Source organism: Centropristis striata, chromosome 4, assembly GCF_030273125.1.
Source record: "Centropristis striata isolate RG_2023a ecotype Rhode Island chromosome 4, C.striata_1.0, whole genome shotgun sequence".
Taxonomy (NCBI): Eukaryota; Metazoa; Chordata; class Actinopteri; order Perciformes; family Serranidae; genus Centropristis; species Centropristis striata.
In genome coordinates, this window is record NC_081520.1 from 41,350,943 (window position 1) to 41,378,488 (window position 27,546).

Below are 27,546 nucleotides of genomic sequence, written 5' to 3' on the forward strand. Positions count from 1 at the left end.
CAATATCCACATTACCGCACGATTCAGTAGGCCAGAAATACCAGGATGTCTTCCTGCATCCGGCTGCTTCTCTGGCTATTCTCACCCACAATGCTCTGCACAGCAAATATGAGCCAAAGGGTCAAAGTTCAAGGTGCCATTATGACAAAGTAGTACATCCCAGTTGTATTCATACTGCATGTAACAGGGGGGTAGCTGCAGTATGCACTTAAAGTAAAGAGAAGATTTGAAACGCAGCAGTTGTGTTTTTGCCAGGTTGTAACTTTAGTACAAAGAGTCTCTAACCCAGGGGTGTCAAACTCAAATACACAATGGGCCAAAATTTAAAACTTGAATAAAATCGCAGGCCAACATTGAACAAATAAACCTTTTAATATATACCAAACATGTTTTGCTTTAACATTAAATATGGAACCAGCAACGCTTATAAACATACAATATATAACTAAATAGTGCAGACATGCAAAATCAAATTTCAAATAAAAAACACACCAATGTCATTAATTTATTAAATAAAAATTAAATAAAAATTAAATAAAAATCGTATGCCTCTTTTCTATTTGCATCCTTCTGATTTAAATATCAAAATAAACTTTTTCAACAGGTTAATACATTTAAAAATAAAATAACAATAATAAATCTAGTATTAGCGGTAAATGCACCGTATAATACTGGCGGGTCAGCTTTTATAGTACAATAATAATATAATAATTTGGTATTGCCTCGCAGGCCAAATAAAATTACACTGCGGGCCAAATTTTGACACCCCTGCTCTAAGAGATCGGACCACAGTAATAAAGTTCATCTTCACTGATACAACGTTAGTTATTATGAAGATGCTGATGCTGCACATCCGAGGTTGGAATTCCCAGTTGAAATTTCTAACTTCCGACCTCTTGGATCGGAAAAACACAAACATTCAATAAGTCTAATTGATAAATAGTGATACTGTTGCAGCTTTAGGTTCTGTATGCAGGACTGTCATGGTGTCAGATTTTTACTACACGATTATCAAAAATAATTCACACTTCACTACAATCACGATATCGACCAGTGAAATCATATTTAACTTTGTTTTTTGTGCATTTTGAGTCTTGTAACTGTACAAAAGTGCACTTCATGGAAAGTGAAGAGGCCTAAGAGTTGCTTCATTCAGTCAATACCGATATATCACAAGACGCCCATTTATGTTCAGCAATTTTAAATGAAATGAAGATTCAGAAGCTCACAGGCAGCTCCAGGTTTCAGGTAACCAGTGGCGGTTCTAGACCAGTTTTACTGTGGGGGCCAAGCAGGGGCCAGTGTTTAATCAGGGGGGCATATTTAAAAAATGGCAAAGATGATATTTAAGCATTCAAACCCTTTATTTAGCTTATTTAAAAATCTAATTTAAATATATTTGGAAGATACAAAACACTGATTGAAACAATGAGACTCACCAACAATAATAACTATTTTTGTTCGACAATGACATTTCTAATTTTTGTGCACAATTACTTTCTTTTATTTTGAAAGCTCTTATTGCACAATTAAACTATTATACAATGTACACATTCTGGGAACATTTTGTGTACAATGAGATATTGTTTGAACAGAAATTAGGTAAGAATTGTTCCGTCGCTCATCGTTATAAATTGATCATTTTATTATTAATTTGACACAGGGGCCACAGCAGGGGCCGAGGGCTTCTTCACAGGGGCAGTGGCCCCTGGAGGCCCCTGTGTAGAACCGCCACTGCAGGAAACAGAGTCCAGCTTCAAGGCTTTAGCAGCATTGAAGCTTTGTTTGGGTGGAAAACAGTCAGTTGTAAACTTCAGGGTCCCAGACAGGTGGAGAAGTCTGAGGACATCTAGTGGACGGATGGAGAACAACATGCAAGAGGCTGAGGCTAGTCACAACCTAATATGAATATAAAGTTCATGTCATTCATTTTCTTATGAAATACATGAATTAATAAAACATTTATTACCATCAACCCATCATTTACTTCTGTAATATATAACAATAATAATATAACCTCCACTCTTTTCCAACCAGGAACTATTTTTTCTAATTATTGTTATCCACCGGTGAAAATAGATCCAATTTATTTATTTACATTTATTTTATACATACATATTTTTATTGATTTTTTTTTTACAGTTAAGTTGCCCATACATTCTCAGCAATAACAAAAAAATAAATAGCAAAACAATAAAAGGGATTTAAAAAACAATACAAAACAAAAAGCCAAAAACGTTTTTTAGATATTTATGCAAGACGGAAGGATTTGAAGTTTTTTTCCAAGTGATTTCTTGACAAAATAAAAATAAAAATGCCTTTTAATATAGTGTTAGCTGCATTTTTTAATTTTAAACATGGATTTTTAGATTTTAGTTTTTTACCACTACAAAGAATTTGTGCCCTTACATTCTCAGTTATAACTAAAACATATATGGAAATACAATAATATGGATAAGATAATAATAAAAACTTAAGAAAACAAAACAGCTAGAACCGTTTAAAAAAAAAAATTCATGATTTTAGCAGGGAATTAGAAAGACAGATGGATTTGAACGTTTTTTTTTTTGGTACAGTAAAAACGTCTTTTAATGTGGTGTTAGCTGTTGAAGTTGGTGTTTTGTGAATGAAAAGTGGCAGACATTTTTACAACAAAAAATGATGAACATCCTGTCTTCTTGCTCCCTGCAGGCTTTGAGCATAAGATCACAGTCCAGGCGTCTCCCAGTGTGGACAAGAGGAAGACTCAGGGCAGCGAGAGCACCACGCCGCCCGCCAGCCCGGGGGTCATACCGCGACTCAGAGCCATACGACGTGAGAACACACAGAAATCAGAACGCAGAGATTGTAGTTAGGGTCAGAGTGTGATGTTTCCTGTCTGTCCCTCAGTGACGCCGAGCGACGGCAGTAAGACGTGGGGACGCAGCGCCGTCTGCAAGAAGGAAGACCTGTCCACCAGCAAGAAGAAAGGACGCACCTGGGGACCGAGCTCCACGCTGCAGAAGGAGAGGGTCGGAGGAGAGGAGAAGTACGTTCACTATTTGTTTACAAACCGGAGATGAATATAAAATCAGAGATGACTGTAAAATCTGAGTATTTTGGGGTATAAGTATAAAAGTTAAGCTTCTAATTAAACACAAATGCATGAAAAACAGAACAGCGGCGACTCTCCAGTTACAAGCCTGATTCCTAACATCTAGGCCACGGACTGCCCCAACATCTCACAAATCTGCACACATATTCAGATAAATGTAGCAGGAAGTCAGAAATTCATCAATCATAATAATTTCATTTAAACGATGCAAAGTAAGGGGTTTGAAGGACAGAATTTACACGAGGCATTGATTCTTTTAACCACTTTAAAAATCAAATACAGACTAAATGTAGTGTCGAACAGACAGGTTATCAGTAGAGAACAGGGTTAAAATCAATTGTACATTTTGTAAACAGGATTTGATTTAGGAAACAAACCTCCAAACATGAGTTTGATGGACTTATATTACTGCAACATCTCGCCAGTGTTCAGGAGTTAATCCTAAAGAGTCTCTAGTTTGTCTTCCTGCCTATTTTTAAAACTGAAAGACAGAAATTAGGATAAATATCACACCATGTATGTTGCAACAAAGCCTGAAGAAAATGTGACAAACATCCACATGTTGTAGCTAAGAAAATGTAATAGCCCTCTGTTCATACTTTTTGATATTAATTATATATTAATCCTGGAAGAGAAGCACAGAAGAGCTGAATATTTACATTGTGGCATGAAAAACACTAAAAGTCTTCTCACCTTCATTTGAAAGTTTCCTGAAATGAGCCTGCAGGTGACCTCTGACCTCAGTTTTTTAAAACTTCAGTGCCAACATTTTAACAGCGCCCTCTAGAGTGAAAAAATAATGAATGTGACCTCCAACTCTGTTCTCCTTCAAGTTTAAGAGTCATATAACTTCAGAAATATGAAAGAATATAAGTTGAAGAGTGTAAACGTATTCAGTTTCATTTGTAAGTAAAATCAGTCAGAAAAATTATTATTTTTGCAATACATTTGCAAAAGTAATTAGTGTAGTTAACTTTTTTAATATGCTCAGTTTAAATTTTTTAATGCACAATACAACAGGTTGACCAAACAGTCAGAAGAGGTTAAATATTACTAATTCATTATATTTAAAAAAACATTAAATGTAATGTTTTGACTTAAAAAACCTTATTTTGCCTAAAGTATAACTTTAACTCTACCCAGAGTAGCAGTGAAACAAAACAAACAAAAATAGAATATAAATACAATAAAATATAATAAATTGTAGTAATGCTTCTGTAGAATTATAAATGATGTCATAGCTACAACTTTACTAGTCAGGCAGGAATAGACACAGTTTTTCTTTTTTATATGTGTTTTTCTAGTTATTTTCACTTCAGTAACAGTGAAAACTTCCCTCGGAGACGTGTTGTAATTGTCAGCTTCTTGTGGAAGCCCGAGTGTTGATTTTAAATCTGACGACACTCCAGTGGAGGAGAAACACTGTGTACCTGACAAAAATCAGATTACAAGGATGGTGAGGTTTTCTGTCACAGTTATCACAGGCGAGAAGAAACTCTAAAAAAAAGCCTGTTCTCGTATTTTTCCGGGCGGATCATTTCTCGTCACACAGAGAAAACAAAACCTTTCAATCAATATTTCATTGCAGAGTGTTGAGCGGCCCAAAGCGGAGATATTATCTCTGAGAGGAAAAAGGAAAGACACCTACGTTGTGTTTTACAGCTGTCACCACATGACAAAAACCTCTGATTCTTAATTCCTTCCATTTGAAAACCAATAAGTAGCACTTTCAAAGGGTTGTTGTAGGGTTTTACAAGGTATTAAAAGGTAGTAAATGGAATTAGACAAAAATAAAGCCAATAAAAAGTTTTTAAAAGTAATCTTAAAAAACTAATCTCCCTACACATTACATTATTATTATAATTATGTGTAATTTTGTCTTAATTGTGTATGGGTCAGTGCTGCTATAAAAGCAAAATCAATAAACTGTGATATAGGTACTTGATTTGACTTGAAGTAAAAAACTTCTAGTAATCAGTTACAGCTTTATAATTAGTTTCCTCCAACACTGAAGGTAAAAAGTTTGCCACGACACTTGCAGATCAATACTGTGTTGGGATTTAAAAATATTGTGAAGGTATTAAAAATGGTATAAAAAGGTATTAAATTCAACTTAAGTGTTTCTGTATATACCCTGGTATAACATTTCAAGGTGATTTGTGATTGAATGATTCTAACCTGGTGTCTGTCTGCAGGCTGAAGTCTCTTGGTGAAGGATGTAAAGTTTGGTCTTCCAGTGCACCAAATCTGGGAAAATCCCCCAAACATGCACCCATGACCGCCGGCTTCTCCAGCCTCAACGAGATGGGTGAGACTAACACAGCGGTTCACAAACTTTTTTAGCCGTGCACCTCCTTCTATGTCCCCCCAATCCCCCACACCTTCAAAAAAAACAAAATGCAATAAGCTTTTTTATAGCCATATTAAAGGCGGCATGTTTAATCATGCTCAAATGACCAGAACACACATTTAATTAAATAATCACCATCACAACAATGAGCTCTCGCATTTGAAACACAGTTTCAATATAATGCAACAAAGTTATGAACAAGCTTCCACTTTTAAGAGCAAAGAGGATGGATGAGATCAGAGGCAGAAAGCACATAAGTTGGAAAATGTTATAATATTTTGAGCTGCGTTGAACAAAAATTGCAGCAAGTTTAAATGAGCGTGGAGCTAAACAACCCGTCATCATAACACAGGCTGGAAACATGGAAGAAGATAACTTCTTCTACGCTTCATTTTAAGATGAAGTGCATTTTGAATAGCCTGCATGTATTCATTAATTAATATTACAGTTTTTGATTTTACATTTTACAAAGGAAATTTTTATTTACACTTCTTTATTGTGTGGGGGGGGGGGTGTAATTGTGTAATTATCAGACCGCCATTACATTTTTCATCTCGTGCCCCTCCAGGGGTCCACGCACCACACTTTGGGAATCCCTGGACTAAGAAAATCCCTTTGGAATTATCCACATTTATGTGCAGTTTATCCATGAAATGTGGTGTAATCTTCATGACGAGAATAAATGGTCTCAACCCTTTTTTTAATAAATAATAAATTAAACTCTTATGAGCTATTTTTGTTGTTAATATATTTGTCTGAAGAAATGTATCTTTAGTTGAACCAGACATTAAGTTGAACAAGCAATTGAAGAAAATTTGTTGCTATATTTAAGTATTTTACTTTAAATATTTCAGGTTATATATGTTGAATGATTTTAGTTTAGTTATTTCCACTTCCTTAAGCTCTCTCCAGTTTGTTTCTCCAGCTTTAGAGAGGATCAATGAGACTTCTTTATTGTGTGGGGAAAAAAAATGTAATTGTGTAATTATCAGACTGCCATTACATTTTTCATCTCGCGCACCCCCAGGGGTCCACGCACCACACTTTGGGAATCCCTGGACTAAGAAAATCCCTTTGTAATTATCCACATTTATGTGCAGTTTCTCCATAAAACGTGGTGTAATCTTCATAACGAGAATAAATTGTCTGAACCCTTTTTTTAATCTCCTGTTCCTCCCGTTGATCAGAGGAGTGCTGTGAGTTCGAGGAGTCTCCAGGGTCCCTGCAGCCCTCAGAGACCAGCAGTAACGGGGCCGTGGAGGACTCGGGGTCCCTGTGGGGCAGCCTGGGGCCCAACACGCTGCCTGCTGTGGTTAGCTCCTGTGCGGGGCCCGGCGGCCCGGGGACCGGGGCCAGCTACCAGGACTCTCTGCGGCGCTGCGGCCAGAGGAAGAAGAGCGACATGCTGCTGCTGGGCTGCGCCTCGCTGCTCGCATCCGTCGCCCTCGGACAAGACCTGCTGCAGCTGGGGAAACTACAGGTACGAAATAACGAAATAACGAAAACTAGAATTGAAAAAACATTTTCGTTAACTGAAATAAAAATGAAAACTAGAGTTTTTAAAAAAACGATAACTAACTGAAACTGTATTGTGTGGTTACAAAACTAACTAAAACTAACTAAAATTATAGTGAAAATGTCCTTATTTTTTGTTTTTGTCAACTTTTTTCATTCATAATTCAGTGTTTCTATTTGAACATGCAACACATGGTGAATATGTTTACTGAGACTGCGATGTTTACACTAGAACCAAAATTCAAAACACCCAGAACTGTAAGAGTTAATAACCTTATTGGGGCTGAGATGGATAAACCAAAGGAAATAAAGACAAAATGTATTATGAACTCTTTGAATCTGGCACCCAACACATAGCCCATTGCAAAAAAACTAAAACTAACACTAAAACTAATAAAAACTAAACTAAAACTAAGCATTTTCAAAAAATAAAAACTAAACCAAAACTAGAAAACTCACTCTAAAAACTAACTAAAACTAACTGAATTTGAAAACAAAAATTCACAACGAAATTAAAACTAAAACTAATGAAAAATCCAAAACTATTATAACCTTGGACAGCAGAGAGAGGAAACTGTCAAACAGCTTTTCATTCATAAAAACCTCAACAGAGGAGACTCTCAGGTCAAGCTTTTTGAGTACATTGCAAAGAAAATTTGAATAAAAAAACACACAAAACAAGCCAGTACTTCATAGGTCACCATTTTATACTAAATGCAAACATACAGTCATGGAAAAAATAATTAGACCACACTTTTTATTAAATTTCTTGTTCATTTTAATATCTGGTGCAACTAAAGGTACACTTGTTTGGACAATTATTATGATAACAACAAAAACAGCTCATTAGGATTTAATTTAAGAGCTAATATCTAGACATTTTCCATGGTTTTCTTGATAATGATTTTTTTGTTATTATCAAGAAATCATGGAAAATGGCTAGATATCAGCTCTTAAATTAAACTCTTATCAGCTATTTTTGTTGTTAATATATTTGTCCAAACAAATGTACCTTTAGTTGAACCAGGCATTAAATTGAACAAGCAATTGAAGAAAAAAAGGGTGGCCTTATAATTTTTCCATGACTGTATAGTTTTGGTATTTTGTTGTTATATTTAATTACTTTACTTTAAATATTTCAGGTTATATATGTTGAATGATTTTAGTTTAGTTATTTCCACTTCCTTAAGCTCTCTCCAGTTTGTTTCTCCAGCTTTACTGGTTTTATTTTTGCCTGTCCTCCAACACAATACTCCTTTCAGGTTGTTAAGTTTTAACAGTGGTGAAATATTGAACATTTCTTTTTCTTTATTCCGTACCTGGCCTGTTAAAACAAACTGCGTCCTGCTGCAGACAGAGACATTTAAATGCAGCCGACACTTGTTAAATGTCACAGAGCAGGCTGGTTCAGCCTCCTCATCTGAAAGTAATAAATCACCTTCAGGAAGAGATAAAACAGGACGAACAAGCTGCCAAATGAACTGTGCGGTGCTGTCGAGTCAGCACGGCCCAGTCTGCGTGGATGGTTTCCAGCACTTTGTTGATTCTGTGTTTTTAAGGATTTTTGTGTGTTGTTGAAGCAAACGAGTTTCTTAGCGAACAAGGGAGCAGAAAAAGGATCAATGAGAGCAATGATCAGGGTGTGATCTGCTGCTGTAGTTGTTTTATAAGGTGAGAAGGTGATTATCAGTGTTTCTCAGCTCAAATCAAATCAACTTTATTTATAGAGCCCTTTAAGACAGCGTTAGCTGATACAAAGTGCTGTACATGGCAGGACAGACCAACAATAAAAACAGAACAAGCAAAAACAACTAAAACAAAACGAATCTCATGCTGGGTAAAAACCAATAAATAAAAGTGGGTTTTAAAACAAATCTCAATTTAACATGCATGTTGTCCGTTACCCTCGCTCACTGAACAGAATCTCACATGCACAGTTCAGATCACCCAAAAAAGAAACAAAATGACCAAAAAAAGGAAACAAAATGACCAAAAAAGACACCAAATTACCAAAAAAGACACAAAATGACAAAAAAAAGACACAAAATTACCAAAGAAAGGAAACAAAATGACCAAAAAAGACACAAATTGACCACAAAATGATCAAAAAAAGACACAAAATGACCAAAAAAGACACAAATTGACCACAAAATGATAAAAAAAAGACACAAAATGACCAAAAAAGACACAAATTGACCACAAAATGATCAAAAAAAGACACAAAAAAAGACACAAAATGACCAAAAAAGACACAAAAAAAGACACAAAATGACCAAAAAAAGACATTAAGTGACCAAAAAGACTAAAACACATGAACACATGAACACTTTAACACAGTGGAGACAGAGCTGACTTCCAAAATGATTTGGCGACCCCCAGAAATCATCTCGCGACCCCAATTGGGGTCCCGACCCAAAGGTTGAGAATAGCTGCCCTAAGGAGCAGCTGATCGGCCGACTGTAGGCAGCGTGCAGGGCGTAGGGGAGGAGGAGCTCAGAGAGAGAGGGCGGGGCGGGGCGGGGCCATTTAAAGACTTAAAAACAAATAATGATGGTTGTTGATGTGATGTTGCCTTCAGGTGCTCCAGGACGAGCAGGATCTCAGAGAGGAGCAGCGGAAGAAGAAGGAGGGTCTCTTCCAGCGGACGGGGCGTTTCCGGCGCAGCACCTCCCCCCCCAGCAGGAACCTCTCCCTCTCCCTCTCCAGACACCAGGACTCCTCGCTGCCCTGCATGGACCCGTCTCCCTCCGTCACGCTCCTCTCTCTCTCCTCTCTGTCCGACTGCAACTCCACCAAGTCCCTCCTCCCCTCGGACCCCGACGAGTACCCGCTGACCCCCGTCACGGGGCTGAAGACCCCCGCCGCGGCCCCGGCCCCCGCCCTCAACCCGCTCCTGGACCTGCGGGCGGAGAGCTTCAAGAAGGAGCCCAACCAGTCGCTGACGCCCACCCACGTGTCTGCAGCCATGGCGCTGAACAGGGGACACCGGCGGACCCCCTCGGACGGGGCCATCCGGCCCAGAGCTCAGACTCTGGGGCACCGCAGGACGCCGTCAGACGGCAGCATGCCCATGCCTCCGCCACCGGGGGCGCCACACAGCACCGCTCTCAAAGGTAATGATGGAGAACATGAAGGAACACATGAGCAAAACCCTGATCATTTAGAGAGAGGTGTGTAGGGGACAGGGGGTCTTATGGGGACATAGCAGGTCAAAAGTAGAAGTCACATGCAGTCATGGAAAAAAAATGATTAGACCAGGGGTGGCCAACCTGTGGCTCCAGAGCTTCATGTGGCTCTTTAGGCCGCCTGCAGGGGCCCCCCGTGGCTGAGACAAAAAAAATTATATTGATATTTTTACATTAAAATGTTCATTTATCAATGGTGTAGACCAAAAGCTATTTGTATTACTCAATTGTAAAATTGTATAGCCTTTTTACAGCATATTAAAAAAGTTTTGACATTCAAGTCAACTAAAATGTGCTTCATAGCTTATAAAAGTCTCCAGTCCGGCGCCTTAACCTTTAAGTTTTGCCAACTTTGAGTTTAGTTTTCAGTTCCCCGATATAGACTAGTTTTTAAAATCATATTAATAAATGCTCAATATGACTATTAATATTAATATTAATAATGTTGGCAGGCTAATTTAGACTTATTAGGCTGTTTAATTTTCATTTTAGGCTCAATATAAGGTTTGCGGCTCCATTCCGCGATTTTCTCTTTTTTTTTGGCCAACAGTGGCTCTTTAGTTAGTAAAGGTTGCCCCCCCCCCGGATTAGACCATTGTTTTCTTTAATTTAGTTATCGATGCTGTGATCTGTTACAATCTGTCTTTGCACACAAATCATTGCAGTTTGTCTTCCTTATACAACCATAAAACCATTTTACACAAACTTCCTCCTACATATGCGATTCTGAAAACTATCGTTACCTTCTGTTAAATGACGTACAGTCATGGAAAAAATTATAATATCCCCATTGTTTTCTTCAATTTCTTGTTCATTTTAGTGTCTGGTACAACTAAAGGTACATTTGTTTGGACAAATATAACGATAACAACAAAAATAGCTCATAAGAGTTTAATTTAAGAGCTGATATCTAGACATTTTTCCATGGTTTTCTTGATAATAACCAAAATCTATTAAATTAAACTCTTATGCTCTTTGCTACATCCTCCTAAAAACAAAAGTAAACAGTGTCAGTCTGAACTTTAAGAGTTAAATGACAGTTAATCCAATATTTGTTGAGATAATTCACTGTTCCCATGTTTTATTTAACTAGAGACTCTTTTAGAGACATTATCTCTCTAACAGAAGCAAGCGGTAGACTAAACGGTCGCGTTAAATACTTAATATGAGAACACACACGTCGTCTCCTGCTGCTGAGAGCTGGGGCTGCTTTGATATCTTTCCCTTTTAGAGCATCTGATGCTTGTGGGAAACCCTTCGTCCTGGATTGTTAATGTAAAAAACTTTGTGCGAACACTCTCCCGGGTGTTAACTATTTATTACAACAATGATACTCATTTTAGACACAGAGACTGTTCTTCAACTCAAAACACCTGCATTTAATGTGCATTGAAGTTGTGAGGTTACTTTGTAAGCTGCAAAATCACTAAAGCTTTAATATCTGATATAAATCTGCATGCAGGATTATATTTTATTACAAGCTAGTCTGCAAATTGTCCGTAAATGTCAGAAAATAGTCCATATTCAGTTGCAAACCAAAATATATTGAGGTTACTTTCAATTTGTCAAAAAAGGAAATAATTCTCACATCTGAAAAGTAGTCTAGACGGATTTCAGAATAAAGGCCTCCTATAAGAAGTGAGGAGCATTTATGGGTATAAGTCAGGAACCGGCCTACTTTACATATCTCAAGGGTGCTGAATAAAAAAAAATGGTTCCCAAGCCAAATTTTGAGTTTTTGACCTTCTCATTTGTATATCAAATGGCCACCAAATTGCCCATCTTGCACCCGTCATTGGACCATTTCCCCCTTAGTTTTTTTGTAAGTAGGCAATCAAAGATGAGGAAATTAAGTTTCTGGATCTATAGTCTAGGGTCAGAGCAAGGATATAGTGGAGGCTCAGTGTCTTTTTTATGCATATATATATATATATATATATATGCAAAATACCAACTGGAACATTTAAAAGTGATTGATTGAATATTTATGTCGGCCTTAAAAAATGACACAAATAATGCTTGATTTCACCTTAAAAGTTGGTATTTTGCATATATATATAAATAAACATAAAAAAGGCACTGAGCCTCCACTATATCCTTGCTCTGACTCTAGACTATAGATCTAGAAACTTAATTTCCTCATCTTGATTGCCTACTTACAAAAAAACTAAGGGGAAATGGTCCAACAACTTAGCAAGATGGGCAATTTGGCCGCCATTTTGATATGCAAATGAGAAGGTCAAAAACTCAAAATTTCGCTTGGGAACCATTTTTTTTTTATTCAGCACCCTTGAAATAAGTAAAGTAGGCCGGTTCCTGACTTGGACCCATAAATGCTCCTCACTTCTAATAGGAGGCCTTTTTTCTGAAATCCACCTAGACTACTTTTCAGATGTGAGAATTAGTTCCTTTTTTGACAAATTGAAAGTCACCTCAATATATTTTGGTTTGCAACTGAATATGGACTATTTTCTGACATTTATGGACAATTTGCAGACTAGCTCGTTATAAAATATAATCGTGCATGCAGATTTATATCAGATGTTAAAGCTTCCCATAAATGCTCCTCACTTTCACTTTTTGGACAATTCCGTCTAGACCATGGGTCTCAAACTCGCGGCCTGCGGGCCAATTGTGGCCCTCGTCACGATATTTTGTGGCCCCCACCTTGATATGAAAGTTTAATGTGAGTTTTATATGAATGACACTTTACTGTGTTGTGTGTGGAAGGTCCCTTTTATTACTTTTTTGGGGTAATTTTGTCTTTTTTATAAAAAAATTTCTGTCTTTTTTGGTAATTGTGTGTCTTTTTTAAGTAATTTAGTTTTTTTCTGTCATTTTGTGTCTTTTTGGTCACTTTGTGTATTTTTTGGGGTAATTTTGTGTCTTTTTAACGTAATTTTTTTAACGTAATGTAGTGTTTTTTCAGTCATTTTGTCTTTTTCTGTAATTTTGTGTCTTTTTTTGGTCATTTTGATACTGCCTCCAGCGGCCCCCAGGTAATTTGAGTTTGAGACCCCTGGTCTAGACTAAAGCTCGAGGGAATATTACATTACATTACATTACATGTCATTTAGCAGACGCTTTTGTCCAAAGCGACTTACAATAAGTGCATATGTGAATATATTTGCTAAAACAAAAAAACGTATGCTTTTCTTGTCCGTCTTCCATTCCCCAGGTACCCAGGACACCCTGGACATCCCGCGGCTCCCGGACCCCTCCAGCCTCTTCCCGGTCCCCCATCGGCGTAAAGCCCCGGCTCCCCCCGGTCCCCGAGCCTCTTCCTCTCTGCCTCATCAGCCCCCTGGAGAGACCCAAGACGCTGGAGTTCGCCCCCCGGCCGCGGCCCACCCCGGCCCGGATGAGAGCCGACCCCTGGAAGCTGGGCTCCCTCTCGCGGACCCTCAGCTCGTCTCCGGGCAGCAGCTGCGACAGCCCCCTGGGCTCGGGGGACAGCAGCGCCAGCACCGCCAAGCCCAACCTGATGGACATGGACGTGGAGGGCCAGAGCTCGGACCGCACCGTCCCCCTGATGGGGAAGCAGAAGCCCGCCACGCTGTGTGGACAGCAGTACTCGTAGTGAAAAGACTTTCCTGACATTAGATGCTACTGACGTCTGAGCCCAGCAAAGTGCACTCACTGAAGTTTGACAAACACTTGTTTAGGCCCCACTGGAAGCCATTCCTCTCATGTGTCCTTTTTGGAACCTGGTCTCACAGAAATCCGTGAAATAGCCACGGAATCGCTCAAATTTCCGTGAAACTGACACGGATTTCGCTACAATGCAAGTTAATGACAGTCATATCCCGTGGCTTTTAAAAAATGCCCTCACTGCAATAAACTGACTACTACAGGGATTAACATCATCAAACATTAGCTCATTGAATCCACAAGAGTCTCGGCTTTCAAGTGATACCCAATTTATGCAATTCACTGGCTGTTTAGTGACCAAAGTTTGCAGAAATAACAATAAACAGTAGGCGTAAACAAAGCATTTTAAATACATGATAAACTGAATGGGATAAGCATAAAATGGGCATTATCTAGAAGATATCATGACACCATAGGTCTCTTTGTTTCATATGATACCAGTGTCTTCTACATCCTCCTAAAAACAAAAGTAAACAGTGTCAGTCTGAACTTTAAGAGTTAAATGACAGTTAATCCAATATTGGTTTGTTCCAAGTCACGTGACTTTCAAGGTTCCGGCGGTCAGAATAAAAAACATGGCGGACAGTTCTCTCATTTTTAGTGAAAAATCAATATTTTGACTTAGTTTCTGCATAAAAATGGATTTTGATCACATTTCTAGCGAGAAATGTATGTTTTATTTTCTAAATATTCACTCAGTGAATGTACATAATCACTTTGTATGTTGGAATAGACTGACTGACTTGACTGTCATTAACTTGCATTGTAGCGAAATCCGTGTCAGTTTCACGGAAATTTGAGCGATTCCGTGGCTATTCCACGGATTTTGAGTTAAGCGAAATCCGTGGCTATTTCACGGATTTCTGTGAGACCAGGTTGCCTTTTTGTAATAAGGTGAAACCTGAACAGAGCCGTTCCTGGTAGATCTCTAACCTGCACCTCACCAGGTCCTGGAGGCCTTTATAAGCCTTGTAGTGCGCTCATCCCACACGTCTCCCCCTCCTTCCTTCCTTTCTTGACCACTCACAACCTTCAAAAGCCATTCAACTTCTTAAAAAGCCACTCTTTGACTCTGCTAACTTTTCATCCATCTGCTTCTGCTCGTCTGTGTAGCTGCTCACGTTCTGCTTTCATCTCTCACTCCAAAGAAAGAAAAAAATCATTCACACACACACAAATCATTCGCAACTTTCAGGAGCGTTTCATTGACAGAAACAGGAGCTGGACCAGTTAATATTCTTACTAAGAGGGCGTCTTTCTTCTTATTTTGCACGCCGTTTGTTCTGCCGGTGCACAAACATCTCCCATAAGCTCCGCCTTCATCCACACTGTGTCGTCTCTCTGCATGGCGGTCATCGTCCTCTCCCATCCGACGCCGCCGAGACAGGAAAAAGCCTTTTTTCTCTCACAGCAGCACTGCTGGACTGGCTGTATTTCAGCCTTGTACAGTAAAAAAAACAACAACAACAACAACAGAGTTTATTTTGTCAGTGCTCGCAGCATCCCAACCGTAACCTGTTAGCAAAAATGTTTTCTATTGGTTTGGCAGAGCAGGTGTGTGAATGTGTATATATTACTGTACATGTGTGGAAGAACAAAATGTTTTTTTTTTCTTTGCGTGCTGGTGCTTTTTTAGTGCATGTTGTCGTGGTAACGCTCAATAACAACCATCATTAATAAATGGTTAATCGACGGAAAATTAAACTTAAGTTAATGCAAACAAACAATGAAATAATAATGAATAATGTTTAAATATTAGTAATATTTATACATTTTTACAGCACACATTTTTGTTGCACACATTATAATTTAACATTTTATAGATTATAATAAGCACTTATTAATAATTACGAAATTATTTGTAAACATTATTTAGATGATTTTACAAAATTGCAGCTGATGATGATAATAATACCTTGTTAGGTAATAAATACATAAATAAATAATTAATATGTAAAGCATCTATAAATATTTTTAGATAGATATTATTAGTGCTTAATAAAACAATGTTTAACCTTCAGGTGTACTCTTGAATAAATGCCAAAAATAATCTAAGAAATAATAATCAGGTTTAACTGTAATGTTGTTAAAGACAAATAACTAGAGCCTGACAGATATATTGATGACTGATATTATTGGCCGATATTGACCTATTGAAGGCATATCGATATTGTCCGATATTTACCATCATGAAAACGTTTCTTACACAATATATAATGCAGAAAATGTTGCTTAGAATGATTTTGAAATGTTGTTAGCCGTTGTATTTAAATAGTCAGCAACTGACTGAACAGTAATAATGTTTACTTAGCTATTTATTTTATTCCTATTTATTATTTGTTTTCTCAGTTATCATTTAGAGAATTGGCTGACAATAAAAAACATTGTTTGTACAATAATGTATAATAATGTTAAATATTAGAGTGGTGAAAAATCAGTGCACAATCCAGATAAAAAAGGTCATAGAAAAGGTTTTGGTAACGCTTTATATTAAGGTTCTTGTAATAACCATTAATTAACAAGTAATAAGGCCCTTGTAAGTCCTTACAAGATGCTTATTAACATTATTGTGTGTTTATAAGCTTATATAAATGTTAATAATGGCATTACAAACACCCATGACCCACCCATTATGTCTTTGCCATGCCTTTATTAATCTTATTTTGTTTGCTTATTGATATTAAAATATATTTTATTGCTCATCTATTATAAGTTAACTATAAGTTAACTATGCTTTTGCAACTACCGGATCTAAAGCGAGAACAATGCCTTATTACTTGTTAATTAATGGTTATTAAGGACCTTATTATAAAGCGTTACCAAAGTATTTTCATCACCATATCAGTTATCGATTAATTTTCACCTCTAATATCAGTATCTGCTTTGGTCTCATATATCGCATATCAGTCGGGCTCAGCCAATTATTATTAACCATTATCTTTGTAATGCTTGTACCTGTTTTTATAAACAATTTCTTAAAGTTAACACCAAAAACTTAAAATAGTATATAAAATGTTTAAATAACATAAATTACAGCCTTACTGATAATCCATAGACATTATTGATCATTACTGTTTGTTAACTAAAGTTTCATCACTGCAGCATTTCTTAATGATGGTTATTATCAACCCTTTATCAGGTGGATATCCAAAATAAAAAATAAAAAATTTTCGAGAAAAAAGTTGCAAATTTACTAGATTAAAGTGGCAGATCTACAAGAGAAAAAGTCGCAGATTTAAGAGATTTAAAGTGGCAAATCTACAAGAAAAAAGACGCAGATTTACGAGATTTAAAGTGGCAAATCTGCGTGGAAAAAAGTCACAGATTTACAAAGAAGTGGGGGAAAAAAAGCAACTTTTTTCTCACAGATTCACCACTTTAAATCTCGTAAATCTGCGACTTTTTTCTTGTAGATTTGCCACTTTAATCTAGTAAATTTGCAACTTTTTCTTATAGATTTGCCACTTTAAATTTCATAAATCTGCAATTTTTTTTGCGCAGATTTGCCACTTTAAATCTCGTTAATCTGCGACTTTTTTCCTTGTAGATTTGCCACTTTAATCTAGTAAATTTGCAACTTTTTCTTATAGGTTTGCCACTTTAAATTTCGTAAATCTACAACTTTTTTTGTGCAGTTTTGCCACTTTAAATCTCGTTAATCTGCAACTTTTTTCCTTGTAGATTTGCCACTATAAATTTTGTAAATCTGCAACTTTTTTGCGCAGATTTACCACTTTAAATCTCGTAAATCTGAGACTTTTTTCTTGTAGATTTGCCACTTTAAATTTTGTAAATCTGCAATTTTTTTGGCGGAGATTTGCCACTTTAAATCTCGTTAATCTGCGACTTTTTTCCTTGTAGATTTGCCACTTTAATCTAGTAAATCTGCAACTTTTTTCTTGTAGATTTGCCACTTTAAATCTGGTAAATCTCCGACTTTTTTCTTGTAGATTTGCCACTTTAAATTTCGTAAATCTGCAACTTTTTTTGCGCAGTTTCGCCACTTTAAATCTCGTTAATCTGCGACTTTCTTCCTTGTAGATTTGCCACTTTAATCTAGTAAATCTGCAACTTTTTTCTCGACCCCATTTTGATATCCAGTGAAGTTACTAAATATAGTTCTTGGCCTGATAAAGGGTGAAGTGGTTTTACGTGTGAATGGTTCTTCATCAGTTTGTCTTTTACATTCCGCACTCAGTAGCACTCTGTCTGGATCCCGCTCATGACACTGAAATGGACACAAAATAAGGAAACACTGGTGGAAATGCTACCTGATTTCAACGTCAACCTCATGTTGGACCGTTTGGAAGCTTCACGTCTCCTCTGGCCGGATGTCTTCAACATGTTGTGCAGCCGGTCAGCGTCTCTGTGGACCAGTGGACTCCACGGCTGACTAATCAACTCTTATCTGCGGAATTGTTTTCGCAAAAAGTTTGTCTCGGCTGCAGGTGGTATTTTACTTGACAGTGCAAACTCTCTCGGTGAGTGTGAGTGTGTGTGTGTGCGTGTGTGTGAGTGTGTGAGGGTGTGGATATGTGGATGTGATATTATTTGTATGGGATGATGACAATCCCGTCGGTTGAAGAGTGAGCCTGAACTCATTCTCCTTGTGTGGTTATGAACACTGAGTATTTATTAAATTTATTGTTATTATTGGAAAGGATTAATTGTTATTACGATGCTCTTCCTGGGATATCTGTATATATTTGTTAATATAACAGGAAAAACCAAGGAAAAAACCTGGGAAACTACTGAAACGTCCATGTTGTCTCCAGTCTCAGCCTGTGACATTTCAATGAGGAGTAAATGTGATGGATGAGAGAAGAATAAAAAAACAAAGAAAGATGCTTCAGTGTCGCAGCTACATCTATTTTTCTTTATTCTTTCCATTATATTAAAAATCGTAGTAATCAAGTAACAAAAAGTACATTCTACTTCAGTAAAAGTTCAGAAGTATTATCAGCAAAATGTGTTTAAATTATCAAAAGTAAAATTTCCCCTGCAGCTCTTGCTGAGTTAATTTAATTACTTTATTTACAGTTTAATAGTTTAGTCCAGTGGTTCTCAACCTGAGGATCAGGCCCCTCCAAGAGTCACAGTATTAAATTAAATGGGACTGAGGTGATTAATCGGAGAATAGAAGAAAACAATTCTGCACAATTATTATTTTATTTTTTTAAATTATCATTATTTTTGAATTTCTCAAATATTTATTGTCAATTTTCCCTCTTTGGACATTTTTTTCCCGACATTTATAAGTTCAGAGGGTTCACAGCAGCAGTGGTGGAATGTAGCTATGTACATTCATCAATTTTGAAGTATTTGTGCTTAACTTGAGTATTTTCCTTTTATTAACTTTTTACTTCTACTCCACAACATTTCAAAGGCAATTATTGTACTTTTTACTCCACTACATTTAGCTGCCAGCTTTAGTTTCCTTTCAGGTCAAAATTTAACATGAAAAACATGATCAATCAAAATGATGCATATTTATAAACTAAACCTCATAACAGTATATTAAGTAATCAAAATGAGCCCTATCAGGAGAATTAAAAGGCTGCTTACATAAATGATAAATAATAATGATCCAATAAAATATTTGGAATATGAAACAATCTGAGTGGGGCCATCCTGCAAAATGAATACTTTTACTTTTGATACTTAAAGTACATTTTGATGCTGATACTTTTGTACTTCAACTTAAGTAAGTTTTGAATGCAGGACTTTTACTTAATTTTACTTAGTAATTCTGCAGTGTGGTATTAATATTATTAGTAGTAAAACATATCAGAGAAATTCAACTTTTTTTCCTTTTCTAAGAAAAAAAAGTATGTCATTATAACAGTGTTAAACTGCACAAAAGACATGTTTTTATTCTGGGTTTTTTTTAGCAATGACTGTGCTGATTTTACAGAGTTGCAGGACTTACAGTACTGTGGAAATTCTTATGACAGGTGTGAAAAAATGCTGTAAAATAAGAATGTCAATCCACAAAATGCAGTAAGTATACCAACCTTTTCCTTCAAACCTGCATTTATTCTTGTAGGATTTTTTTCACTGTATTGTGTAAGACTTTTGCACAGTGCTGCATATATGTAATATAGATATTATATATTGCAGTAAAATGTAAAATGGGCAGAAGACGCCCTAAAACAGCCTTGGGGTTCAGAGGGTTAGGTAAATGCTCTGAGTTCCTCCAGCTCTGGTTAAACCTGCTTTAGTGGGGTTTATTTTGGTTTACCTGCAGAGACAAAGGCGGCTGTAGTGACAGTCACCGTCCTGTAGGTGTCCACACTGTGTCCTATGATGTCATATCATCTCCCAGTCTGCTGTTTTTCTCCCTGTAATGAATTCCTGTAGTCGCTCTCTGACTCTGCAGTTACCCTGAGAGGCAGATGAAGCTGCTTTCATGCATCCAACGCTGTTAACCAAGATTTTTAGATTCAGTTTGAGGCGTCAGAGTGGAAAGAAATCTTGTAAATGCCAAAACAAAACAAAAAGTGATATTTCACACCGACAACCCCTGAATGTTAAATCCAGCTGTGCATGCAGTGGATACAGATGATGCAAACACACACTCACACACACACACACACACTCCTGTGTTGTGTCTGTCACTGTGACCGACAATCAAACACCCCTCCAGATGCCAGCCAGTTACCTAGCAACCCCTCTTCACTTCCATGGTGATGCTATTAAAAGCCACAACAAAGAAAAAAGGCAGAAAAAAGGATGATGGGCCTGAAAATTAAGAGAGGAAGATAGAAAGATAGATAGATAGAAAGAGAGAGAGAGAAAGGTGTTAAAGAGCCAGCAGAAAAAAGGATTCAGCAAGCTCACACACACACACACACACACACACACACACACACACACACACACACACACACATTGTGTCTGTTTCTGTCTCACGTGTTTATGTTCTCCATTTTTCACAATATTTCCTGTTTTTTTTGTCAGGGCGTGCTCACGTCACACTCTGAATATGAAAATATTGAGGTGATGATAATGTTGGTGTCACTTCAGAGCGGATGAGGAGAGATTAAATACACATTTAGGTTGTTTTGTGCTCAGTTTTGAAGTGAACAATTAACCAGATTGCCTGCCAGTTGGTGCGTCCTCAGATCTGCAGAAGGACTCTCTTTGTCTTAAACTAAATATTTAAAGCACAAGAGGAACTTTCATTCAAAAATAATCGGTGTATTGATGATAATATAATGAATCTGAGGCATTCGGCCAAGTGACACCTTTTCAAAACACAGTATTTTAAGAATAGAATATGTTAAAAAATTGGAGTAATGGAGTTTGAAAGACGTCACTTAACAAAGAAGATGCCTTCAGGTGCATTATAGGAAATGTAGGTGTTCCCCATGCACAACACTCCCTTAAACTGCTCATACATGACACTGGGTGACCTTAATCTGCTGATGAAGATCATTTGATATGATCAAAAGCTCCAGAGTGGTTCATTTTTGGACCTTGAAGTGAGATTATTTTGTTAAATTTTAAGCTGTTTTCATGGTAAAACATGAACTCAATATTTAAGCCAACATGGATGAGAAGAAGTCCTGAAAGTGCTCAGAAAAACAAAACATTTGAACATCTACAAATACATGACACTGAGTGACTTGAAAGGTCCAGAAGGGATTGTCTCAATACTTTCTAACACTTTCTAATTGGAGGAATGTCGCTTTAAAATAGCATTGAAAGGTGATAATATGAAAGCAATATAGTAAAAAATAATAATAAAATTAATGCAGTAGAACTAAGAGTGTGAATGAAGCCACATTGATTGTGGACCATCGTTTTAAAGTCTTGAATTTGGAATTTTGGCATTCACCATCTTTTAGGGCCAGAAGTGACCATATCTGGACCAGAGGGTGAATCAAAGTCATCAGCTAGCACTAGCTAGCTAGCCTGGTTAGCAACATGCAAAATGAAAGGTGTCCTTAAGTATAAAGACAACAAAGGGTCATAGTTCACTTCTTAATTAAAGCGCAATTTACAGAATGAAAAAGACTTTAACCTTTTGATTAGGACAATAAACTCATTAGGTAAATATTTACTGAGGTTATAAATCAAGTAAGAAGTAGACTCATTTTCTCATAGACTTCTAAACAACTGGACTTCTTTTTGCAACCAGTGGAGTCGCCCCCCGCTGGCCATTAGGAAGAATGCAGGCCTGGAGGTCGGCCCTTGAGCAAATACAATATTATTCTCCTTTCTTCCCAAAACATGGTGCATAGATTAACCACTATAAACCTCGATTTGTTCTGTTAGAAGCAGCTAATGTAGCTGAGTAGCAGCCACTTCTTTCTGACGCTACAGATAAATTTATATTTTTCTCATTTTACAACTTGCAGTTCACAGCTCCGACCAGCTGACTCACGTCAAGTGACATCAACCTCTCAGCCTTTATCCAACTTTTTGGACTCTTTTCTGGTCACACAACAACAACAACCTTCCTCTTTGTTTGAAACTTTATTCATAATCTTCATTTACCAATCAATAGTGCATTCCCGGGCTAGCAGTTCAGTAAAACCAGTGATGGAGGCCTGTGATGTTTGGATGTCGAATGGAAAAAGGCCTCTTGGGAGCGAGGCGGGACAAAAACGCAGTCGTCCCCAGCTTCATGTCCTTTTCTCTCCCCTCTTTGGCCACAGAAACCAGCAGGGTGGAGGTCTGTGGAGCAGCTCTGCTCTGAAACAAGTTCCTCAGAGTTCACTCCTGCGTTACGGGTCAAAGGTCATTTGGACGCGGGGCGGTCTGAGCCACTTCTGGATCCCTTGACGAAAAGGGTCATCAACAGAAATACCAAGAAATACACAGTCACAAAGCAGCTCTGTGGGGGAGCTTTAGTAAAATTCTCTTTTCTATCTCTTGCTTTTCTTTTCCGTTGATAAAGTAATTCCATAAAGTAAAGCTTTTCACAACCATAAAATTTCCATTTTTGATTTTTTTTTGTACATTTGTATCATATATTCACAAAAACTACTCTGACATTTGACAAACATTTACCTCAAATGACATCAAAGCAAAAAAGAGCAAAAATAACAGCCAGTACTGTAGTTTGACTTTTCCGTCTCTTTTTTTTTTTTTGTTGTTGTGCTTTTTGTTGTTTGTTTTCAAAGCTACACTGATGCAGAGATCAAGTGTCTCTATCTCTATTTGCACAGATTATGCTCACAATGACAGGCTGGGAGTCAGTCTGCCATGAATCAGGAGCCGATCAGACAGAATGAACCTGCTTTATGTGCAGCTAGTTGTCCCTAGACGGCCGTCGTACACGTTGAGCTAGAATGACTTAGCACAGCCAGACAAAAACAAGATGGTGGACTGGTGCCGTGGAGAGAGGACCATGGGAGGAGACCTGTCCCCGAGGGGCCCGTGGGTGAGGCAGCCATGGAGACCAGCCTGCAGGTGCTATTCTTCATAGTTGTTTGTTGATTTATCTCCTGTGGGAGAGCAACCCAGAGCTGAGAGACCAAATGTTTTTCACTCAATGTTGTTGAAGATTTCATGTTGTTTTCTCCATGAAGGAACAGTAAGATAACTTAACCCTTTATCAGGCAAAGAACTATATTTGGTAACTTCAGGTAATATTTCGAGAAAAAAGTGGCAAATTTACTAGATTAAAGTGGCAAATCTACAAGAAAAAAAAGTTGCAGATTTAAGAGATTTAAAGTGGTGAATCTGCGAGAAAAAAGTTGCTTTTTTTCCCCCACTTCTTCGTTAATCTGTGACTTTTTTCCACGCAGATTTACCACTTTAGATCTCTTAAATCTGTGACTTTTTTTCTTGTAGATCTGCCACTTTAACCTAGTAAATTTGCAACTTTTTTCTCAAAAAATTTTTATTTTTTAATTTGGATATCCGTGAAAAAAGTTGCAGATTTACGAGAAAAAAGTGGGGAAAAAGCAATTCCCCCCCCCCAGATTCACCATTTTAAATCTCATAAATCTGCGCATTTTTTTCTCGTAGATTTGCCACTTTAATCTCGTAAATTTTTTTCTCAAAATATTATTTTCGTATGTTTTTTTACACATTCTGGCTATATGTAATATCCTCCAATATTCTCTAGGGTTGAAATGTGGAATTTGCAAGTATTTCAATTAGTGCCCTATTAAGGGTTAAAGTGGTGAATCTGGGAGAAAAAAGATGCTTTTTTCCCACTTTTTTCTCGTAAATCTGCAACTTTTTTTGCGCAGATTTGCCACTTTAAATCTCTTAAATCTGCGACTTTTTTCTTGTAGATTTGTCACTTTAATCTAGTAAATTTGCAACTTTTTTCTCGAAATATTACCTGAAGTTACCAAATATAGTTCTTGCCTGATAAAGGGCTGAAGGAGTAATTCAACATTTTGGGAAAAATCTTTCATTTTATCATCACTTTTCATCAGCTGCAGCAGAGAAACAAATTCGATACATGTTCATTCCTGAGCCTTAGAGATGCCCGGAGGAGGATTTTGTCAGGCGAGCGGTTTCTGAGCTAACCTGCTGCTGGCTGAAGCTTCATCTCACTAAATGTTAGGACACTCTGGGGGTGTCACAGTTCCAAAATATATCACACTTGACACAGTGCAGAAAATAAATTCAAGTGGAATTGAAACCTGGGTTTGGAGAATTGCAACACCCCTGTCTTTATGTAAGTCTGTCCTTTGATTTTCTCGCAAGGAAAGAAGATCAGTGCTGAGTTTGAGTGCTTTAGGTCGGGGACATATTTATTATCAGTGTATTGAAAGGGGATTCCTATTCATTTTTACATTGTATCAGCAATAAAACTTTCAGAATAAATGCTTTTTTCCCTGGGAATAGTCCGGTCCCAAATAGCTTACTGTTAACAAAAGATGCATTGCGATTGGATGCAACGACATCACGGCAGGTGTTTTACTCAGGACTCAAGAAAGGGCCAGTGTGAAGCTGTTACCAGCATTTCTGTATGCTGAGCAATCAGCATACATTAATTAATGGTTATTACAAGGACCTTATTATAAAGCGTTGCCTAGGCTTCTTTCATGACAGTAAAATGTCTCCCTGGTTTCATATTTCATATTTCTATTTGTACATCCACTCCAATCCAATCCACTTTATTTATCATCTTTCTGAACAGGCATATTTCGATTGGGCACTTGCTCAAGTATTAGCATGTTTCCCAAAATGTTGAACTTTTCCTTTAAGAGAATATTGTTCCTACAACACCAAGAATACAGAGAAAGAAAACACTGTTTGGCCCCCACGCACTGTAAGGTTCCTTTGAGCTGGGCCGCTTAGTTCTAGATACGGGAACTCTAAATGCTTTACTTTTCCTGGTTAGACAGGAAGACGCTCTCTAAACTTTTTCTGTTAGTAATGTTGTGTCTCTGCTGCGGAGTGACTTAGAGCTGCAGCTGCTTTATGGGGCTGATGATGGCCTACTTCTCCCTCCACTGGAGCCCCTCTGAATCATGCCGGTCCCCTCAACGCATGGTGCCGTCTCTCCAGAGTCCCATTGACACACTTAGGTCCCTATTTACCTCCTAGCAGGTCACTGAAGAAATGGGGAGGGGAAATCGTTAACAGCATCTTTCTTTGATTTCCTCTTCCATATCTTTTTTAGAATATTTTAAGCAGTGGAATTACCTCTTATCTTGTCTGAGGCAGAAGGTGACCCTGATTAATTTTTTTACTCAAGATACCGATTTTATTCTGCTGTGATCACAGTCTGTCACCACCCTCTGTGTTTATAAAGGGCAGAATGGATGAATTAGAGGTATGAGAAGAACAGTGTGGCAGCATGCCATGACAGAAAGCAATAGAGCAGATATAATCCCTATCCCATACATCTGAAGTAACTCTCTGGAGCCGCACGTTACATGCAGGAGGTGGGCTTGCACACGGGAAAGAGGAAACTGGGTTTCATGGCATCAGAGAGAAGGGAAATTCAGGTCATGCTTTCACAAATCGTCAATCCAACCTTCTGCAAAACAGCGCAGGCAGATTTAAGCCTGGTGGTGAAGCTATCATAAAAGCAATATTTGCATTATCAATGATTCAGCTTCACAAGTCACAAGAGAAGCAAATTATTTATGTATCTTTTGCTAGCCGTGGATATCCACAAACCATGTCATCAGTAGTGTTGTCTAGTGCTAATGCTGCTCTGTGTTTGGAACCATTTTCAAACATTTATCCACCAACAAATCAAAGGAGGAAGAAATCTCAAATGGCACTTGTTGAAGTGCACTAAAGCTGAGTGCTCAAAGATGGCGGTCTAGACCGCCAGGACAGATGTGTGTGTGATTGTTTTCCCTGCACTAACGCTGCCCAGAGTCTCCTCGGTGTGTTATCGATGTCTGGGAAGCTTCAGCATTAGCGATAAAAGGTGGGACCTCTGTTTGGAAATTTTAAAGTGTTTTTTTTCTCCACGCTGTGAAACTTTAAAGTGGATTTCCATCTAGCCAACAGCGGTTGATGGTTGGCTATTTTCCGTTGTGACATCATTAACGGGAGAACAGAGAAGGGGAAGGAGGAAGGGAGGAAGGGAGGAAGGGAAGGAGGAAGGGAGGGAGGGGCTTCGACAGTCTCAACAGCGACACATGACCCAGGAGGGGCTTTGGACAACAGATTCAAGACACACCAGTTTCTACAATAGCACACCTGATGACAGCAAGGAGACACTGATGCTGTCATGAATCAAATGCTACTGAGTGAGATAAACACCGAAAGCAAATTAAAAACCCTAGTAACGGTTTACAAACACTTGAATTAGCCCTTGAATTGAAAAAACAGTCCAGGAACTGAGATACATGGCCTCCAGGAAAGAAAAGAGAGACAGTAGAGCGATAGATGAAGCACAGAGGCAGGCGTTTTCTCTACTGAATGAAAGATTTTCCCGTACTAGTCTGTCCCGTAGTCTGTGTAAAGGGGCCTGAGTGAGCCCTGTTGGGGTACAATGTACAATCAATTTAGGCTAAGGTCTTGATATGTGTCACACACACCCCTCACTGTCCTCCGCTCATGTTCACACACTCCCCGCCCTCCTCCCGGTGTGGTCGAGCTTCCCAACCCCCGATGTTCGGAGACAGAGAGAGAGAAGGCAGAGAGAAAAAGAGAGAGAGCAAGAGAGCAGAAACAAAATGCATTTTATGTCTTTAAAACATTTACTAAATCACGCAAATGTCCATTATTCATATGTATGTTTTGAAGCTCCTTTTTCATCCCACCGTGATGACTGTTTCGTATGAGTATAATACAGCATTTTTTTATTTATTTTTTAATGTTTGCTCAACTGTCTGCGTCTAGGGAGGGGAACCACAGCACCTGAGGGATAAAAGGAGAAGAAGAAGAAGAAGGGAAAAGGAGTAAAAGGAGGTGGGGATGCAGACAGAGCTTGATATGTCTCCCGTTTTTATCCATCGCTGGCGGGTGATTGGGTTTGTCCCTTCTGTCTGCGGGCTGTGCTGCTGTCAGGAGGAGAAGGATAGAGGAGGAGGAAGGGAGGGTCGAGGTGGGGTCAGGAGGGTGAAAAGGTCGAAGGTCAGCCCTGGGTCTCTTTGCCGCTCTCTCGTTCCCGCTGACAACTCTTGCTCATCTTCATCTCCGTCAGCTGGATGTACCGCAGCACGTTGGTGTCTGGATGGAGACAAAATGTAACGGATTGGAGGCAGAAAGCACTGCAAAAAAGCCAACTTGTATTTTTTGGCCTAAAACAGTGATTTAAGTTGGTAAAACTTGGAAATATAAATTACTGACATTTAGGGCAATAATGTAAGTTA

General features: G+C 38.1%; 2 protein-coding genes across 2 annotated transcripts in view; one reads left to right on the forward strand and one right to left on the reverse strand.

The window, feature by feature from the left end:
• Positions 1-14,439, forward strand: part of map3k10 (mitogen-activated protein kinase kinase kinase 10) — a 59,727-nt gene extending 45,288 nt beyond the window's left edge. The window contains 7 exon segments of the mRNA XM_059330730.1: positions 2,692-2,814; positions 2,890-3,028; positions 5,290-5,402; positions 6,632-6,924; positions 9,538-10,072; positions 13,323-13,405; positions 13,407-14,439. Coding sequence (XP_059186713.1) covers positions 2,692-2,814; positions 2,890-3,028; positions 5,290-5,402; positions 6,632-6,924; positions 9,538-10,072; positions 13,323-13,405; positions 13,407-13,724 — 1,604 coding nt within the window. The 3' untranslated portion in view covers positions 13,725-14,439.
• Positions 14,440-24,603: 10,164 nt separating this feature from the next.
• The window catches only part of ttc9b (tetratricopeptide repeat domain 9B), a 46,484-nt gene continuing 43,541 nt past the window's right edge, over positions 24,604-27,546 (reverse strand). Inside the window, exon 3 of the mRNA XM_059331524.1 lies at positions 24,604-27,403. Within this exon, the coding sequence (XP_059187507.1) occupies positions 27,309-27,403 (95 nt within the window). The 3' untranslated portion in view covers positions 24,604-27,308. The remainder of the gene's footprint in view (positions 27,404-27,546) is intronic.